Raw genomic sequence first — 20,565 nt, 5'->3', positions numbered from 1 at the left:
CTGAGGGCTCCTGCTCTGCAGATGGTGGAGGCTTTGGCCTGAACGACAGAGACACACAGGATGTGGTTCAGGAGCTGCTACTGCCCTTCCGGCTTCCCTCAGATGTGGACCCACAGCAAGTGGATGGCCCCACCCTGGATGGCTCTGGGTTTCCCCAGGATGAGCCCTCAGGGGGGAGTCCAGGCCTCTGGGGACACAGCTCAGCTCTGAGGTCTCATCTGACTCCCAGGACTCTGGTCTGAACTTCTGCTCTGAGAGGGCAGGTCCCTGTTCTGGGTCAGAGGCAACCCCTGGCCGGCCGGCTCTAAAGAGGGCAATCACGAACCTTCTCAGCCACCACAAGTGGAATTTACATTCTGTCTTGGACTCTTCCATAAACAAATATTTATCTCCTTCTACCTGCCAGGTATTTATCCAGGTACCAGAAATACATCCATGATCCAGGAGACACATTGCTTGTATTTTGAGAACTCGGAGAAGTAGACTAGGACATTCTAAGGCTAATGTATGAATTAATTATTTACAAAAAGGAAATTTAAAAAGAACTGTATGAGAACAGCTGGGACCATGTCTAGACTGTGTTTGAAGGATCGGCTGTGTGAGTAGGTGGAGACCTAAGAGGTGGATGAGAACATGGTAGAGAGGAAAGAACATTTTAAATGCCTCTGGACACATACAGACAGACTGTCTAAAAGGGAGGAAGGGAGAGAGAAGTGGTGGCTTGTCATGGGTGTGGGGATCGCCACACAAGGGCATTGATGAGGTGTTTATCACAAAAGGAACATATGAGAAACAAACTGTTTAGATCATCTTATAAAATCATGTGTCATGTATTACAAATGAACTGGAGGAGTGCAATCCTACCTAATAAAATAGTAATATGCAAATTGACCACACCTTCACTATGCCCAGCTACGCCCACCAGCCAAAGCCACGCCTACCAGCCAATCAGGGCGAATATGCAAATTACCCAACAAAGATGGTGGTTAATTTGCATACGCTAAGGAAGGGAGGAGTGAAGACTGAAGACAACTTAGAAGGAAGAGGGAAGAAAAGCAGAAAGCAAGGTGGCTGCCAGAGGGAAAGCCCGGGCAGGGCAGGGCGGGGCGGGGCGGGGTGGGCGGCAGCGACGTGTGGGTGCAGGCGCGGCGGCTGCAACGGTGGCGGCACACGCGGCCGCAGCGGCCGCTTGCAGGATTCTTCCTGCAAATGGGCTACTAGTATCCTATATAATAAAGAGGCAATATGCAAATTGACCATCACTCCAACACACAAGATTGCCACCCCCATGTAGACACAAGATGGCTGCCACAAGATGGCCAGCAGGGGAGGGCAGTTGTGGGTGATCAGGCCAGCAAGAGAGGGCAGTTGGGAGGGACCAGTCCTGCAGGGGAGGGCAGTTAGGGGTGAATAGGCCTGTAGGGGAGGACAGTTGGGAGCAGGCAGTGGAGGGCAGTTTAGGGGGAACTGGCCTGCAAGGGAGAGCAGTTCGGGGGACTGGGCCAGCAGAGGAGTGAAGTTGGGGATGACCAGACCTGCAGAGGAGGACAGTTGGGGGGGGGGGGACCCAAGCCTGCACCATGATGTCCATCCTCTCTGTTCTTCTCTGTCTCGGTAAGGGACACACAAACAACCCTCATGCATGAATTTCATGCACCGGGCCTCTAGTTTGTAAATAAAACACCAACAAGGTGGGAGGGGGTGAGCCTGGGGATCTTTGCAACATGCATTTGCACATGAGACCCTGAGGATCAGGTGAGACCTCAGACACTGCTGAGCTGCCTCCTGAAACCTGGACTCCCCATGAGCCCTCCTCCTGGGAGATGCAGAGCCAGGCCTAGGGTGGTGTCCTCCCCAGGCTGTGGGTCCCCAGCTGTGAAAACCCTGAAGGGCAGCAGCTCCTGACTCACCACATCCTGTGCATCTCTGTCCTTTAGGCCCAGGCCTCCTCAATCTGCAGAGCGGGAGCCCTCAGAGCAGACACCATGATGTCCATCCTCTCAGTTCTTCTCTGTCTCGGTCAGTTGTGGACATGGGGAGGGGGAGCAGGAGGGGCGGCTGCACCACCTTGTTCATGGGGAACCTCAGGCTCAGGCAGCTCCAGTGGACAGGGCCTGATAGGAAGGGAATCAGCTCAGACATCCGGGTTCAAATCTCTGATGGGAAGTCTCTTCCAGGGCTGAGTCTGGACCAGAGGACCGGGGTGCAGGCAGGTGAGTCCTCCCCAGGCTCCTTGTCCCTCCTCTTCCTTCACCCCTGGGGCCCAGGAGGGAGCACAGAGGTGCTGGAATGAGGTGATAAAATGAGAAGATTTGGGGTTGAGCTGGGGCAGTGGTCGGCAAACTCAGTCAACAGAGCCAAACATCAACAGTACAATGATTGAAATTTCTTTTGAGAGCCAAGTTTTTTAAACTTAAACTTCTTCTAACGCCACTTCTTCAAAATGGACTTGCCCAGGCCGTGGAATTTTGTGGAAGAGCCACACTCAAGGGGCCAAAGAACCGCATGTAGCTTGCAAGCCGCAGTTTGCCGACCACGGAGCTGGGGGATGAGGGTGGGGAAGGTGTTTGTAATACAGCCTCTGGTTTCCTTCCAGGCACCCTCCCCAAACACATCATCTGGGCTGAGCCAGGCCCTGTGATCCCTTATGGGAACCTCGTGACCATCTGGTGTCAGGGGACCCAAGGGTTTAAAGTGTACAGTCTGTATAAAGATAAAAGCCCAGCACCCTGGTACAAACCTAAGCCACTGGAGCCCGGGGAAAAGGCCAACTTCTCCATCACACACATGACAGAGCATGATGCAGGGATATATCACTGTTACTATCACAGCACCGCTGGCGTGTCAGAGCGCAGTGACCCCCTGGAGCTGGTGGTGACAGGTGAGAGGACACTTAGGGGTCCCAGCCTCAGGCCCTGCCCTCAGGAAGGGGGTCTGCTCTCAGGGTGTCTCTATCACAGGCCAGCCATGGAGGACATGAGGGAGTTGTGAGCCCCATTTAACACGCTTCCTCCTCCTCTCCTAGGAGCCTACAGCAAACCCAGCCTCTCAGCCCTGCCCATCCCTGTCGTGACCTCAGGAGGGAACGTGACCCTCCAGTGTGGCTCATGGGAGGGGTTTGGCAGGTTCATTCTGACTAAGGAAGGAGATCACAGGCTCTCCTGGGCCCTGGACTCACAGCCACAGGCCAGTGGTCAGTCCCAGGCCCTGTTCCCTGTGGGCCCTGTGACCGCCATTCACAGGTGGACGTTCAGATGCTATGGCTGCTACAGGGACAGGCCTCAGGTGTGCTCACACCCCACTGACATCCTGGAGCTCCTGGTCCCGGGTAAGTCCCATTACTGTCCCATCCATGGACTGAGGCACCAACCTGGTTATTGGGGTCTTTGCTGGGATGGGAGCCCCATGTGAGATGGTGGGGTGACGGGAGCACAGGGGCTACTGGCCCAGAGACACAGACAGAGACAGTGAGACCTGGGGGTCAGGCCAGGAGAAGGGTTTTGTGGGAGGAGCAGCCCCTGTAATTCATGTCTGGTCTCTCCAGGTGAATCTGGGAAGCCCACCCTCCTGAGCCAGCAGGGCCCCATCGTGGCCTCTGGACAGAACCTGACCCTCCAGTGTCGCTCTGATGTCGGCTGTGACAGATTCGCTCTGCACAAGGAGGGGGGACAGGACCTCCCCCAGAGCCTTGTCCTGCAGCCCCAGGCTGGGCTCTCTCAGGCCCACTTCCCCCTGGGCACTGTGAGCAGCTCGCACGGGGGCCGGTACCGATGCTACGGTAGATACAACCTGTCCTCTGAGTGGTCGGCCCCCAGTGACCCCCTGGACATCATGGTGGCAGGTGAGGAGCCAGTGGGTTCAGTCAGGGTATTAAAATCTATACTGACCCCGATGGAGAGCCCCAGTTGGTGATGGCTTGGGCCAGGGCTCTGGGGTTCTCAGAGTGGGATAAAGAGAGAGAGAGAGAGAGAGAGAGAGAGAGAGAGAGAGAGAGGAGTGGGAGGCAGAGGGGGAGACTCAGAGAAACAGAGACAGACAGGAGGGTCCTTAGAAAGAAGCCTGGTGACTCTCAGGTCAGAACAAGCTGAGCCGGCAGCCTTCACCCTCTCTCCTTCCCTTCCTCTCTCTAGGACACCTGCCTGACAAACCCTCCCTCTCGGTGAAGCCAGGCCCCAGGGTGGCCTCAGGGGAGAACGTGACCTTGCTATGTCAGTCACAGAGCCCGCGGGACACATTTCTTCTGTCCAAGGAGGGGGCAGCCGATCCCCCCCTGCGTCTGAGATCAGAGCACCGAGCTCAGCAGTACCAGGCAGAGTTCTCCATGAGTCCTGTGACCTCAGCCCACGGGGGCACCTACAGGTGCTACAGCTCACACAGCTCCTCCCCCTTCCTGCTGTCACTCCCCAGTGAGCCCCTGGAGCTCCTGGTTGCAGGTGAGGGGTCCCTGACCCACTGCTTTCTCTGCTCAGGTAGGTTAGGGCCCCGTACCCGGGAACGTGTGAGACAGTAATAAATGAGGGAACCCTGGGGGCTCCAAAAACCTATAATTTCCAGAGCCACTGACTCTCGCTCCTCATTCATGGATTCCTGCTCCCCAGGCTTTGGATAAGTTGCATCTCTCAGCTGTAGCAAAGTAAGATGATGAAGTCTTGTAGTTAAAACAACAACAACAAGAACAGTCAACAATTTCTTTATGGAGACCGCCTTTCTCATTAATGTAGGGGCCCAAGCCAAGTCTGGTCCTATGAACCTCAGAGCAGGTTCTGAATTCACAGCTCACAGGCAGGCTAGTAACAATCCAAGGAGGATCCCAGGGAACCTGGCAGAGAAAAGACAGGCTCGTGGAGGGGCGGTGTAAAAGTCATCATCGGAGAAGTGGGGCATCTGAGAGCACAGGGCCCAGGGGGAGGGCTCCTGCCTCCCCAGGTCCTCACGCACACCCTCGTGTCCTGATTCCCAGGAGTAGGTGACACCCTCAGCCCATCACCAAGTAGGTCAGACCCCAAGATCAGTGAGTGGGAGACATCCTCAGATATGGGGTTGGGGTAGAGAAAGCATGTCAAACTCAAAGTCTAACAAGGTTTAAGTGTATGTGGCCACAAAAAAAAAAAAAAACCAAAAGCTTCCATTTTCATAGAAACGTAGGTTTATGTTGATAGAGACATGCTCAATACAAAGGGCTGAAATAAATGAGTCATCGTTAACATAAAATAATGGAACATTTTAATAAAAATTAATATTTTTTTCTTGAACATGAACTTACCAGACACCAGATAACTGTACAAATTAATCAGTGTAAGGCAAATGAACCTATTTTTCTTTATCTACCAAAGCAAAATATTTCCTGTTGATTACACCCAACAAGTCAGTCCAAGCCTAATGACGTGGCCATCGGCTGCTAAAATATTCACTGCTGGTATTAGTGGAGAGAAATGGTGCACTTAGTGGAGAGAAATGGTGCACCTGCGTGTAAGGCACCTAAGGGAAATGAATGCAACACAATTATAGTAATCATTCATTAGCAAACGTTATAGTTCGTCATTAACAATCTATACAAATAAAAAGGCAATATGCAAATGGCCAGGACACCCTCATGCATAATGACCAATCAACTGGAGGCTGGGTGGGCGGGGACTTGCAGCATCGGGGACAGAGGCGGGTGTGGCAGAGGCCTCTCGGCGAGCCTGGGCAAAGGTGGCCCAGACCATGGATCCCGCAAAGGTGGCCCAGACCATGGATCCGCAGGCCTCCTCTGGCTGTCATCTACCTCTTTGGGGCAATTCTTCGAGGAGCCCCAGATGGGTGGACAGGGCCTACCTCTTTGGGGCAATGGATTGCGGGGCTCTCACACTGTGACAGGGCACAGGCCAGGCTGGGGGACCCCTTCCCCCCACACACACCGAGTGCACCGAGGCCACTAGATATGTATAACAGAATATTGTAAAAATTAAGTTATGGAATTTTTGTTAAAACATTTCTTACATACCATTATATTGGCTGGGCTGCAAGAATATTCATGTGGGCTGCATGTGGCCAGCAGGCTGTGAGTTTGACATGCTTGGGGTAGAGGGTCATGTTCAGTCAAGGGGAAGTGGGTGTGCTGGGTGGACATCCAGGATCCTGATCTCTCTGACCTCTTTGTCCACAACTCCCTGCTTCCCTCCCCCAAGACTACACCGTGGGGAATCTCATCCGGATGGGCATGGCTGGCTTGGTCCTGGTGGTCCTCGGGGTGCTGCTATTTGAGGCTCAACACAACCAGAGAAGGACCCATGATGAAGACAGAGGGTGAACACAGAGGGGACGGTGCACCGTCCAGAGATGGGCAGCCTTGGAGCCCATCTGATGACCCCAGGAGGTGCTGAAAGATGGGGCCATTGTTGGGGAAACTCCTGAGAATGTCCAGGGGAATAAACATGATTTGCATGCAGAAAATGTCTGTGTGTTCCCTGTATAGGACTCTTCCACCCTTAAATGTCTATTTTCTCTGTCTGTCTTGACCCCTCTTCCTTTCTCACCCCTATGACTTGAGGTTACACCCTCATGCATAACGACCGATTGGCTGGTGTGGGTCCCCACATCAAACACCTCATGCGCTCCCATTGTTATGCAATAACTTGTTCTGTATTTCTAATCGCCACATTCCCAGGTGAATGTTATGGATTCATCATTGCTCCAGCACACAGAAGTTAACCTGGGTTCTATAACTGAATAAATGGGCTAACTCGAATACGAGCCTGGGAATTAAAAATCCAACAAGATGCCCAGACCCTCTCTGGACCCACAGTCCTTCCTCTCCTCACCAGACACCACCCATGTCATTTCCCCAGAGCTGTCCCCACGTGGCATCAGCACATCAGTGCTTGTTCTGCCCTTGAAAGCCCATGTGTAGAATGTTCTGACTGGTGGGAGATGCCCATTTCTAAATTGACATAAAATTAAATATTATTCAGCCACAAGAGAGAAGGAAATCCTGCCATTTGTAATGACCCTGAAGGACCTGGAGGGCGTTATGCTATGTGAGATCAACCAGACAGATGACGAATAATCTCACATTCATGTGGGATCTGAAAAAGCTATAGTAATTCAAACAGAGAAGAATGATGGTTACCACAGGGAATGTGGGGAAAGGAGAGATGTTGGTGAAAGAGTATCGACTTCCAGTGATAAGATTAACAAATTGAGGTCTACTGTACAGCATGGTGATTACAATAAACAATGCTGTATCATATAATCAAAAGTAGGTAAGAGATTGTATCCTATAGGTTCTCACCACAAAAAAAGGAGCCATTAGGTGATATTTTCATGGAATTGTTAGCTAACACTGAAGTGGTATCATATTGCAATATTTAAATGCATCACATCCACACATGTCACCTAGCACTTACACGATGTTATATGTCAATTCTATCTCAGGGAAGCTGGGAAAAATTAGGGCATGTACCCTGACTGGGAATCAAACCATGAACTCCTGATTCAGAGGTTGATGCGCAACCACTGAGCAACACTGGCCAAGCTAAATAGGGTTTTGACTCATACGCAAGAATGATTTAAATAAAACAAGAAAAACTGATCTTGTTAGTTTTCTTCTCTTATAAAATTCAGGCCCAACTACCCACTTGGCATTTTATTTGGGTGGGGGGGGGGGGGCGGGAGGAGAGTGAAAAAATATGTGACTGATAAAGGCCTAATAGATATTGCTTACAAGAGAGGTTTCATATTTTTTCTGAAAATTGTTTTATGTCAACCATTTTATACATTATCTTGGCCCATGAACACTGACTACAATAAACTTAATAATTTTGATGACTTTCAAATGTCAGCAAGCTATGTTAAAACCTATATCTGATGGTAATGTTTAAGAAAACTAAATGTGTCAGTTCAAACAGGAGGCCTCTTGAAGGATGTGTCTCATGTCAGACCCTCAGCACCTGCTATTTTTGGGGTGAGAAGAGCTGGCTTCCTTCCTGTGTGACAGGCACCTTGTACCCTGTGGGGACCCTGCCCACCACATCCTGTGACCTTGTCTCTTGAGTGTCACTTTAACACCTGAAACGTAAGTCATCAAGAACTCAGCGATAAAATTACCACTGGGAGTTCACCCCTCTTCCTGATGGATGAACAGCACCAACCTAATCCTGCAAAGAAAATTCAAACTTGTCATTACCAATCCACAAGTCAGGACAGCTCCCCTCTTTTGTAGAGGTTGTGCTGACCCAGACCTGGCCCAGCCTTGACCAGGAATGTACGTGTGTATCTAGGAGGTGTTTCTTAAGACCATGAACCACTACCACCTCCCTTAATTTTATCCTATATGGTATGTTAACCCAGAGAGGTGGTGTGAATTCAGCACTCGGTCATGGACAGCTCCAACCGCCCATCCATTGGGTGCCTACCTGTATCTCTTTTCTAGTCTCTCTTCAATCTACACTAATAAAAGAGTAACATGCTAATTGACCATACCTTTGTGATGCCCACCAGCCAATCAAGAGTGAGTATGCAAATTAACCCAACAGAGATGGCAGGTTAATTTGCATACTCAGGCACTGAGCGGCCAGGGGCAGGACACTTGTGTCATCCCCATGGAGAGGATGCAGGCATTCCACACCACCCCAGCCTCTCCAAGCCTCTGAGCAGCATGGGAAGGCAGAAATGCGGCTCCCGGCAGGAGCGAAAAGGTGGCTCTGGCCAGAGAAAAGGTGGTGCTGGCAGCCAAGGGAAGGAAGGCTCATTCTTGCACGGATCTTCATGCATCGGGCCTCTAGTTTTATATAAAAGGGGCATAGAAATATGAGTACATGACCGGCATGATTTTATTGGCCTGAGGAGCATTTATTTATTTATTTATTTATTTATTTATTTACTTACTTACTTATTTATTTTCATTTTCTTTTCAGGGAAACTATTTTATGCATCTATACCTTTTAGGTGGTTTACCTTAACCACAAGTATATTTTCGTCCTATGTAGACATTGATCCTCTTGGTGTGTTGAGCATCAAGATTATGTCCAATAGAACAAACTAGAGCTTGTTTTAAAGGAAATAATAGGACCAGAGAGCTCATTTCATGTCCAAGAACAGAAACATCAATGATGAAATAGACTCATTGTAAGTGGGGGAGTAACTGAGATGAAGATAAGAGGAAGGTAGATTCACTTTGTCAATGAGTGGATACTTCTCCCAGACACTCACTATTTTATTCACAGAAAAGTATGCATTAGTGGGTAGGGAAGAGTCTTTGTTAAATTCTTTCAAGCACATAAGGAAGATTGGTCATAGCCTAAAAAGGTGAATATTCCTGGGTCACAATGCGTGTCCTGTTAGGAAGAACGTCAATGTGCTGAGTGGGATGGACTATCTGGGTGGATGAGCCTGAGAAACATGAATGATGAAATAATCCTGATATTTCCAGGACAGAAAAAGCCAGCCACTCAACTCCGACTTTCTATCTTCTCAGGGACAGTTTAAAAAATGTCACTAGGTTGAAGATCTCAAGTTTATGCTTTAAGTACTGACAAGCTGGTTCTAAAATTTACATGAAAAATCCATAGAACTAAAAGAGGCAAAAACAATTCTGAAGGAAAACATTGTGGGAAGGGAGGACTCACATGATCATATTTCAAATGTTACTGTAAAGTGCCTGTCATAAGGGGGTTTGGGAATTAGTTAAAGGACAGACACAAGTCCTTTAATGAAGAGAATGTGTTCATTTCTGCTCAAGGTCAAGGGAATAAAAGAGACGTAGAAATAGACCCACACCTGCACAGTCAACTGGGCTTGGACAATGGTGCCCAGACAAACCAAGGGAGAAAGGATGCTCTTTCCATCAAATGTTGCTGGAAAAGTTAGATAACAAGGCTGTGCCAGGTGCTCATGTTTACAAGATGCCAGGGAGCATTTTCCCAGAGTGGCCACACCATTTCACTCCTATCACCAGTGTCCACACCCAAGACAATGCTCAGAGATTCTGTCTGGATAGTTTAGCCATTCTGGGTATGCATTGGTCTCAGAGTATGGATTAATGTCCACTTTCTGATAAGTGATGAAGCTGAGGACATTTTAAAAAATAACCACACAATGGATATAAATTTTTTAGGCTGCATGTTAATGTATTTGTTTGTTTTTCTATTGTTCCCTGCTGTCATCTTACAGATTTCTGCATGGTACATAAATGTTCTGAGTACCAGTCCCTTGTCTCATTTAAAAAATATATATATTTTATTGAGTTTTTACAGAGAGGAAGGGAAAGGGATAGAGAGTTAGAAACATCGATCAGCTGCCTCCTGCACACCTCCCACTGGAGATGTGCCCGTAACCAAGGTACATGCCCTTGACCGGAATCAAACCTGGGACCTTTCAGTCCCAAGGCTGATGCTCTATCCACTGAGCCAAACCGGATAGGGCTTCCTGGTTTCATTTTGTTATTGCAAATACCTTCACCCACCTATTGTGTGGTTTTGCTTTTCACTCTCTTCTGGGTGTCTGTTGCTTACTTTCAGTGGATTCCAATTTACCAGATTTTCCACAAAGTTCATGGTTTAGTAACCATTTAAAAAAACCTTAGTTTCCACACAGTTTTAAAATATTTTTCTACATTTTTTTGCTAAAGAAAAAGTAATTGATTGATTCTCATATTTTAAAAATTCGTTATTGTTTAAAGTATTACATGAGTCTCCTTCATGGGACCATGGGGCCAGTGGCTTGAGGATTTACTCTTTCCCAGCCATAGGGTCAGGCCTGCAGAGGGGTAAAGGAGGGTGAGGACAGGAGGGGTGGTCATGGCAGAGGGAGACATTGGGGCTCAGGCTGAAGAGGAGACACCTGGCTCAAGTGGGGAGAAGACAGCACCAAACTCTCACACTTTACCTGATCCCCAGGAGGCTCTGAGGATCCTTCCCTCCCACCATGTCATCGGGTCCACAGACAGGTAAGTCAGGGTCTCTGTGGGGAGGTGGTGGTGTCTCCATGGGGAACAGAGGCTGAGTCATGTGGAGGCGCTGGCTTGGACACGCCCTTCCCCTGGCTGGGCATCAGTGGCTCCAAGTGTAAAAGGAGAGAATCGTGGCTCAGAGCTTACATTTTCTGTCAGTTCTGGGTCTGAACTCCTGGGAGAGGAGTCCTCACAGTGAACCCCCAGGACGTGACGTTATTGGGCCTGTCCCCTCCTTAGCAGTGACGGCATCACTGTGATTATAATACAAAATCAGAGACACAAGGAACCGGCTGAAGTGGAGGAACTAAAAGGTAGACCTAACCCTTCACTCCTTCACTTTCCTGATCCCAAGTCACAATGAAGCCCTACATGTTCCTCTTTGCATCCTAGTTACTTACAAGACAAGACACCGAAGATGCTCATCTCAAGGGATTGAGAGGGGCATTATTAGTTGGGGGACTCCTTGGAGATCAGAGAAGAGATGACAAGCATTCCCACACCTCCTCACCACACACTGTGTGTGTTTGGTTCTCAGGAGCAGCTGATACCCTGGGACTATCACAGAACAAGTCAAACTCCAAGGCAGGTGAGTATGGGAAATTGTCAATAATGGGGCTGAGTGCAGAAGGTCACATCCAGTCAGTGGAAGTCAGGTGACCTAGACACATCCAGAGATGCTGGGCTGGTTCAACATTGCCCTGACCTCTGTGACCTCTCTGTTCACAACCTCCAGCCTCAACCCCCCAAGACTACACCATGGGGAATCTCATCCGGATGGGCGTGGCTGGCGTGGTCCTGGTGGTCGTTGGGGTGTTGCTGTTTCAGGATTGGCAGCCGGGACGGAAACACAAAAGACAACAAACCCACCACCCAGCGAGGCAGAGCCTTGGAAATGGATCTGATGCTACCAAGAGCTTCTGGAGGATCACTGGGTCATAAAGGCAGCTCCATTTTAATTTTTTTTGAGAAAAATCCATACTGATTTTTATAGTGACTGCACCAGTCTGCATTCCCACCAGCAGCGCACTAGGGTTCCCTTTTCTCTACATCCTTGCCAGCACTTGCTGTTTGTTCATTTATTGATGGTAGCCATTCTGGCAGGTGTGAGGATGTACTTCATTGTCGTTTTAATTTGCCAATCTCTAATGATGAGTGACGACATTGAGGATTTTTTCATATGTCTCTTGGCCATTTGTATGTCCTCTTTGGACAACTGTCTATTCAGGCCCTCTGTCCATTTTTTTTAATTTGGATTATTTCTCTTCCTTTTGTTGAGTTATGTAAGAACTTTATATATTTTGGACATTCACCCCTTATGAAATATATCATTGTTAAATATCTTCTCCCATACAGTGGGTTCCCTTTTCATTTTCATGCTGGTTTTCTTTGCTGTGTGGAAGCTTCTTAGTTTTATGTAGTCCCATTTGTTTATTTTTTTTTTGTTTCTATGAATGTATCCTAAGAAACCCAAAACACCAATCAGAAAGAATATATGAATCCTTCTGTTCATAGCAGTGTTATTTATAATAGCCAACAAGTGGGAACTGCCCAAGTTCCCATCAGTAGATGAGTGGATAAAAAAGCTATGGTATATTTCTACAATGCAATACTATGCAGCTGTAAAAAAAAAAATGGGGGGGGTCACTCTAGCCTGGCTAGCATGGCACAGTGGTTGAGTGTCGACCTATGAACCAGGAGGTTTTGGTTCGATTCCCGGTGGAGCATACACCTGGGTTGGGGGCTCAGTCCCAAGTGTGGTGTGTGAAGGAGGTGGCCAATCCATGATTCCATTGATGTTTCTATCTCTCTCTCCCTCTCTGAAATCAATAAAAATATATTTTAAAAAGGAAAGGAAATCTTATCCTTTGAGACAACATGGAGAGACCTGGAGATTATGGTGCTAAATGAATTAAGTCAATCAGATAAAGACAAATATCACAGGATGACTCTTATCTGTGGAATCTAATGAACATAAACTGACAGAGGAAATAGGTCCAGAGACATGGATGCATGGGATAGATTGACAGATCTCAGAGGGAAAGGGGAGGGGAGGCGGTAAGAGATTAACCTAAGAATGTATATATGCATGGCCCATAGACACAAACAATAGGGAGTGGAGGTATGGGGTCAGGCAGGAAACAGATGGAGGGGAGCAATGGGAGGAAAAAAGATGGCGGCCATCTGTAATACCCTCAACAGTGAAGATTGAAAAAAAAAAATAGAAATCACTAGAGAAAGACCCACGGTGCAGCCAGGAAGTGAACACAGAGGGAACAATGCACCGTTCAGAGAGGGGGAGACTTGGAGCCCATCTGATGACCCCAGGAGGTGCTGAAGGAAAGTCAGGGCAAGCAGTTGTGGGAACCATCTGCTCCTGAGTGTGTCCAGGAGAGTAGATGTGGTTTGGGTGCAGGAAATGTCTGTCTATGTGTTCCCTGTACAGGACTCTTACTTCATTAAATATTTATTTTCTCTACCCGTCTTGGTTGACATTCTGTGAGGACCCCTCTTCTTTTCTCACCCCTGTGACTAGGGAGTCCATTTACAGGGTTGGTGTGGGTCCCCACATCTAACACCTCATGCTCTCCCCCCACGTTCATGTAATAAAATATTCTTTATTTCTAATCCCCACATTACCTGATGGGCATTATCGCTTCTTCATCTCTTCAGTTCACAGGGGTTAACCTGGGTTCCATAACTGAATAAATGGGCTAAGCCAGGTGCAAGCCTGGGAATTAAAGCTCCAACATGATGCCCAAACCCTCTCTGGACCCACAGTCCTTCCTCTCCTCACTAGACGCCACCGTGTCATTTCCCCAGAGCTGTCCCCATGTGGCATTAACACGTCAGTGTTCATGGGGACGGTCTGGTGGACTGCTGTCCCTGAAAGCACATGTGTAGAATGCTCTGACTGGTGGAAATTGCCCATTTCTGAATCGACATAAAATTAAATATTATTCAGCCACAAGAGAGGAGGAAATCCTGCCATTTGTAATGACCCTGAGGGACCTGGAGGGTGTTATGCTATGTGAAGTAAATCAGACAGATGAAGACAGATGCTAATTAATCTCATGTACGTGTGGGATCTGAAAAGGCCAAACTAGTAGAATGATGGTTACCACAGGGAGTGTGGGGAAAGGAGAGATGTTGGTGAAAGAGTATTGACTTTCAGTGATAAGGTAAAGAATTTGGGGGGGTTGGCTAATGTACAGTATGGTGACCACAGTAAACAATGTTGTATCATATTACCCCAAAAGTAGCTAAGAGATTGTATCCTAAAGGTTATCACCACAAAAATGGAGCAATTATGACTTATTAATGGAATTGTTAGCTAACACTGAAGTGGTATCATATTGCAATATTTACATGTATCACATCCACACGTTGTCACCTAACACTTAGCCAATGTTATACATCATTTACATCTCAGTAAAGTTGGGAAAAGTTACCCAGGCCTGATGTAAGAAAACTTTACCTAGAGTGGAGGACAGAAAATAGAATCTGATGAGAGCACATGTTGGAAAGTTTGCAAATCTATCCACCCACTTATGTATCCCTTTGTGTGTCTATGTATCAGCGTGTCAATCTATCATCTATCTATCATGTATCTATCTATCTGTTATCTATCTATCTATCTATCTGTCTGTCTATATCTATCTATCATCTATCATCAATCTATCTATCTATTATCTATATCTATCTCCATCTGCAATCAATTTTTCTTCTCCAAACTCTAATAAAATTAATTTCTGTTGTCTTAAGCCACCTAGTTAGTTGTATTTTGTTGTGGCAAACAACTTCACTGTCTTTCATCATCTCCCTCTCTCTCATCTCTCTGATTTCTGATAGAAGAAACAGGTTTGACTCAAACACAAATAAATGACTTCAGTCAAACAAGAAAAAATAGATATTGTAGGTTTTCTTGTTTTCTAGAGATGCAGAATCCAACTGTCCACTCTGCTTTTTGTTGTCAGGAGAGTTATATGTGCAACTGATAGAAGGCTGTGTAGATATTGGGGGAGAGAGATTTCATGTTTCTGCTAAAAATTGTTTTACATCCTTAACCATTTTATTCATTAGCTTGGCACTGGAATATTAAGTAAACCAAATAATTGTTTTGACTTTCACATGGCAGCGAGCTATGTTAAAATCAGTGTGTGATTGTAGAGTTTAGGAAAACTAAACAGGACAGTTCAGAGATGCGGCTCAAGTCAGACCCTCAGCACCTGCTATTTTTGGGGTGAGGAGAGCTGGTCCCCTTCCTGTGTGACTGGCACCTTGTGCCCTGCCCACACTGTGGTGTGGGAACCCTGCCCACCACATTTTGTGAACTTGCCTCTCAAGCTTCACCTTAACAACTGAAAAATAAGTCATCAAAACCTCTGCTTTAAAAAACTTCCACAGGGAATTCACCCCTTTTTCTGATGCATGAAGAGAGCGAACCTGAAACCATAAAGGGAATTCAAAGTGGTCACCACAGAATCCACAGGTCAGGACAGTTCATCTCTTTCAAGAGGTTGTGCTGACCCAGACCTGGCCCAGCCTTGACCAGGAATGTGGTGTGTATCTAGGAGGTGTTTCTTAAGACCACAGGCCACCATCATCTCCCCTAATTCTGCCCTATTTTTATGTTAATCCTGAGAGGTGGTGTGAATTCAGCACTGGGTCATGGACAGTTCCAGCCCCATCCATAGGGCACCTAGATATGTCTCTTTTCTAAAGTCTCTTCAATCCTATCTAATAAAAGAATAATATGTAAATTGACCATCACTCCAACACAGAAGATGGTCGCCCCCATGTGGTCAAAGATGGTCACCCCATGTAGACACAAGATGGCTGCCACAAGATGGCCGCCACAAGATGGCCATCACAAAATGGCTGGCAGGGGAGGGCAGTTGTGGGCGATTAGGCCAGTGGGGGAAGATAGTTGGGAGGGACCAGGTCTGCAAGGGAGGGCAGTTGGGGATGATCAGGCCTGCAGGGGAGGACAGTTGGGGGTGACCAGGCCTGCAGGGGAGGACAGTTGGAGAGGACCATGCCTGCAGGGGAGGGCAGTTAAGGGCAACTAGGCTGGCAGGGGAAGGCAGTTGGGGGAGACCAGGCCTGCAGGGGAGGGCAGTTGGGGGCAATTGGGCTGGCAGGGGAGCAGTTAGGTGTTGATCAGGCTGGCAGGGGAGTGGTTAGGGGGTGATCAGGCTGGCAGGCAGAAGCAGTTAGGGGCAATCAGGCAGGCAGGCAGGCGAGCGGTTGGGAGCCAGCAGTCCTGGATTGTGAGAGGGATCCCAGATTGAAGAGGGTGCAGGCTGGGCTGAGGGACACACATTCCCCACTGCATGAATTTCGTCACTGGGCCTCTAGTTTCATATAAAAAGGGCATAAACTATGAGTATATGACTTCCATGTGTCAGAATGTTTTCTAGATCTTTATTTTTTAAAGGGTTTATCTTCACTGCAAGTATATTTAAATCTTATATAGGTATTTTATCCTTTTGCTGTGTTTAGCACCAAGAGCATGTTCAGCCCTGGCCAGTTTTTCTCAGTGATTAGAGTGCCGTACAGCACACTGAAGGGTCATGGATTGGATTCCCAGTTAAAGGCACGTACCTGGGTTACAGGTTGGATACAGCCCCATCCAGGCATGTGTGGGAGGTAATCCCTCAATATGTCTCTGTCACACTCATGTTTCTCTCTCCCCCTTCCTTCCTCCCTTCCACTCTCTCTCTCTCAAAAAAAAAAAAAAGAATCAATGGAAAAAATATCCTTGGATGAGGATTAACAAAAACTAATAAAGGGCCAACACACAAAACATTTTTCAGCCACTCACCCACAGGCAGAGGGAGGATGCTGCAGACTGGACTCACCCAAGGAGAGTCTGGGGTGTCCGGCTTTGGGGAGAGGTGTGGAGGCGCGGCCACCAGGATCCAGTGCTAGAGAATCCAATACCACAGCCGCCATTCTTGGGAGGAACAATCAATCCACCCCAAGCAGCATTTGCCTGAGGAAAAGCAATGACCCCCACCCTCCAGCACTCCACCCGCCCAGCCCTGTGGAATCCTCCTCACCCCACCCAGCACGTGATGTCCTCTTGAGGGCTCAGCAGCATCAACTGGGGCTCAGAAGGCTGAGCAGTGGCAGGGGTTGTCAGTGACTTATTTTGGGGTGGGACCATGCCCCCCCCCCACTTTCCAGGGAACTCATGGGAGACCTGAGAGAAACACCAGCTTCTAGCTCCCACAGACCCAGCCTCTTGGCTTCCAAGGCTCCACCCACGTGACTACTAGGGGCTCCGCCTGCTGAGTCAGGGAACCATCCTGGGCAGACTCAGAGGTGGGGCTCCCGGGATGGGGGGCACACCCACCCTCTTCCCTGAAGTGCAAAGGGCACCTCCCCTCATGGGAAACACAGTCACCCCAAGCTCCTGATGCCACCACAGGCTGTTTCAGTGCCTAAGCCTGGCAGCCGGCCAGCAGGTGGAGGAAAGCAGAGGCAGATCCCAGGGAGCCTGGGGACGTTGGCTGACCCACCCCCGGCCCCTGTGATGGTGAAAACGGGCCGTGGAGCACAGCTTGGTTTCCCCTCATGTAGACAAGCCCAGCAGAGGCAGCCGCATGCTGGGGGTCAGCTGTAGATTCAGGCAGGTGGCTGGGGGTCAGGAATCTGCAGCCCACGTGGGTGGCTTCAGACATCATCAGAGCAGATCCAACAAGCTTCACTGTTTTCTCCTCCCCCACCCCATTTCATTTCATTTCATTTCATTTCATTTCATTTCATTTCATTTCATTTCATTTCATTTCATTTCATTTCATTTTCTGTTGTTCATTTTCTTTTTCCTTCTCTCTCTTTTTTAATTCTTCATATTTCTGTTTCCTTTTCTTATACTTTTTTTTTCTGGTTTTCTTTTCCTAATCTTTCTTTCCCCCCTCCCCCCTTTCTTTCTTCATCTTCTATTTCTTTTTGTTTTCTTGCATATTTTCACCTCTTCTTTTGACTTTTATTATTCTTTCTCTTTCTTTTCTTCCTCTTTTTATTTAAAAATATATTTTATTGATTTTTTACAGAGAGGAAGGGAGAGGGATAGAGAGTTAGAAATATCGATGAGAGAGAAACATCAATCAGATGCCTTCTGAAACCAAGGTACATGCCCTTGACGGGAATCGAACCTGGGACCCTTCAGTCCTCAGGCCAACGCTCTGTTCACTGAACCAAACCAGTTAGGGCTCTTTCTCTTTTTATTGATGTTGTTCTTGGTGGCATTTTTTCTTGATTTTTTTTTTATTTTTTATTTTGCTTTGTTTTAGTCTGTCAGCACCTGTACAACAACCAGCATGATGTGGTTGGAGGTGAGCCTCACAGTAAACACTCTGAGGGTTGAGTCCACATACCAGTGGGCCAACAGCAATCAAGACCCACTTCCACAGGAGGGCCCACATAATACACAAAAGGGACATTCCTTGTGCGTTTGGCTCAGGAGCTCAAGGAGACTTAGCCACTAGGTCCCCCAGGACACCTACTACCTGAAATCACCCCACAAAGAATGGGACTCATGTCAGATCTCTCTAATACATAGAGGCAAACACAAAGAGAGAGCCAAAATGTGGGGATAGGTGCCAAACAAAAGAAGAAGAGGAATCTTCAGAAAAAGAGCTAAATTACATGGAGGCAAGCAAGTTATCAGATATAGAGCTCAAAGTCATAGTTATAAGTGTGTTCATGGAACTTAGTGAGAATTACAGGGAACTTAGTGTCAACTGCAACAGCATGAAAAAAACAGGTGTTAGCTCTTCTTTAAATATTTGGTAAAGTTTCCCTGTGAATCCATCTGGACCAAGGCGTTTGTTTGCTGTTTTTTTAAAATATATATATTTTTTATTGATTGGAGAGAGGAAGGGAGAGGGAGACAAGGATAGAAACATCAATGATGAGAGAGAATTGTTGATCTGCTGCCTCCTGAATGCCCCTACTGGGGATTGAGCCTGAAACCTAGGCATGTGCTCTTGACCAGAATTGAAGCTGGAACCTTCCAGTTACAGGCCAATGCTCTATCCACTGGCCAAACAAGCTAGGGCTGCTGGGAGGTTTTTGTTTGTTTGTTTTTACATTATGCTTCAATTTCATCAGTAGTTATTGGCCTATTCAGGTCTTCTGATTCTCCCTGATTCAGTTTTGGAAGGTGGTATTTTTCTAGGAATATGTCCGTTTCATCCAGGTTGTCCCATTTGTTGGGATAAAGTTGTCCATAGTATTTTTTTTAATGATCCTTTGTATTTCTATGGGATCCGAGGTTACTTCACCTCTTTTGTTTCTGATTTTGTTCATTTGGGTCCTCTCTCTGTGTTTCCTGGTGAGTCTGGCTAGAGGTTCATCAATGTTGTTTATCCTTTCGAAGAACCAGCTCTTGTTTTATTGATCTTTTGTTTTGTTTTTCTCTACCTCATTTATTTCCACTCTGATCTTTATTATTGCCTTCCTTCTACTTATCCTGGGCTTTTCTTGTTGTTCACTTTGTAATTCATTAAGTTGTAGTGTTAGATAACTTATTACCATTTTTTCTTGTGTGTGTGTGTGTGTGTGTGTGTGTGTGTGTGTGTGTGTGTGTTTTGTGTGTTTTTTTTATTTTTATTTTTTGAGGTAGGCCTGTAGTGCTATGAACTTCCCTCTCAGTATTGCTGTCACTGTGTCACATAGATTTTAGATTGTTGCGTGTTCATTTTCATTTGCTTCCAGGATGTTTTTTAATTCATCTTTGGCAAACCATTCATTATGTCATAGCATGTGATTTAGCCTCCATGCATTTGATTGTTTTTTAATGTTTTTTATTGTAGCTACTTTCTTTAATTTCATGCCATTGTGGTCTGAGAAGATGCTTGGTATGATTTCAATCTTCTTAAATTTATAGAGACTTAGCTTGTGTCCTAACATGTGGTCTGTCTTTGACAGTGTCCCATGTGCACTTGAGAAGAATGTATATTCCGTAGCTTTGGGGTGGAATGTTCTGAAGATGTCAATTAGTTCCATCTGCTCTAGAGTGTCATGTAGGGTTGCTGTTTCCTTATTGTTTTGTCTAGAAGATTTATCCAGTTATGTCAATGGGGTATTAAAGTCCCCTACTATTATTGCTGTCAATCTCTCCCTTGATAGCCTGCAGAAGTTTTTAAAAAATATATTTAGATGCTCCTGTATTGGGTGTGTATATGTTTACTAGAGTTATAGCCTATTGTATCAATCCCTTTAATATATGAAGTGCCTTCCTTATCTCTTGTTATGGCTTCACTTTGAGATCTATCTTGCCATACATGAGTATTGCTACTCCAGTATTTTTTTTCTTTTTAATTTCCATTTGCCTGAATTTTTTTCCATCCCTTTACTTTTAGTCTGTGTGAGTCCTTTGTACTAAGGTGGATGTCTTGTAGATAGCATATAGTTTGGTCATGTTTTTGTATCCAATCATCTACCCTACATCTTTTGATTGGAGCATTTAATCCATTTACTTTTAAGGTTATTATTTAAGAGAGGCCCTATGCACAAAATCCTTGCAAGAGTAGGCCTTCCTTCCCCCCGGCTGCTGGCACCTGCTTCCCTCTGGCACCCGGGACACAGGCTTGCTTCCCTCTGGCTGCTGGCAGACACCTGGA

General features: G+C 46.9%; 1 protein-coding gene across 1 annotated transcript; it reads left to right on the top strand.

The window, feature by feature from the left end:
- Positions 1–2,074: 2,074 nt before the first annotated feature.
- On the top strand, positions 2,075–6,292 carry LOC307116158 (leukocyte immunoglobulin-like receptor subfamily A member 6; the record flags this gene model as incomplete). The annotated part of the gene is made up of 6 exons (XM_079799831.1): positions 2,075–2,213; positions 2,597–2,881; positions 3,026–3,328; positions 3,545–3,841; positions 4,131–4,433; positions 6,171–6,292. 6 exons carry the CDS (start codon positions 2,075–2,077, stop codon positions 6,290–6,292), a joined length of 1,449 nt encoding a protein of 482 aa, XP_079655957.1.
- Between the last annotated feature and the right edge of the window lie 14,273 nt (positions 6,293–20,565).

This window comes from Cnephaeus nilssonii, assembly GCF_951640355.1.
Source record: "Cnephaeus nilssonii genome assembly, chromosome: 20".
Lineage (NCBI taxonomy): Eukaryota > Metazoa > Chordata > Mammalia > Chiroptera > Vespertilionidae > Cnephaeus > Cnephaeus nilssonii.
This window is presented reverse-complemented; position numbering and strand designations above follow the sequence as displayed.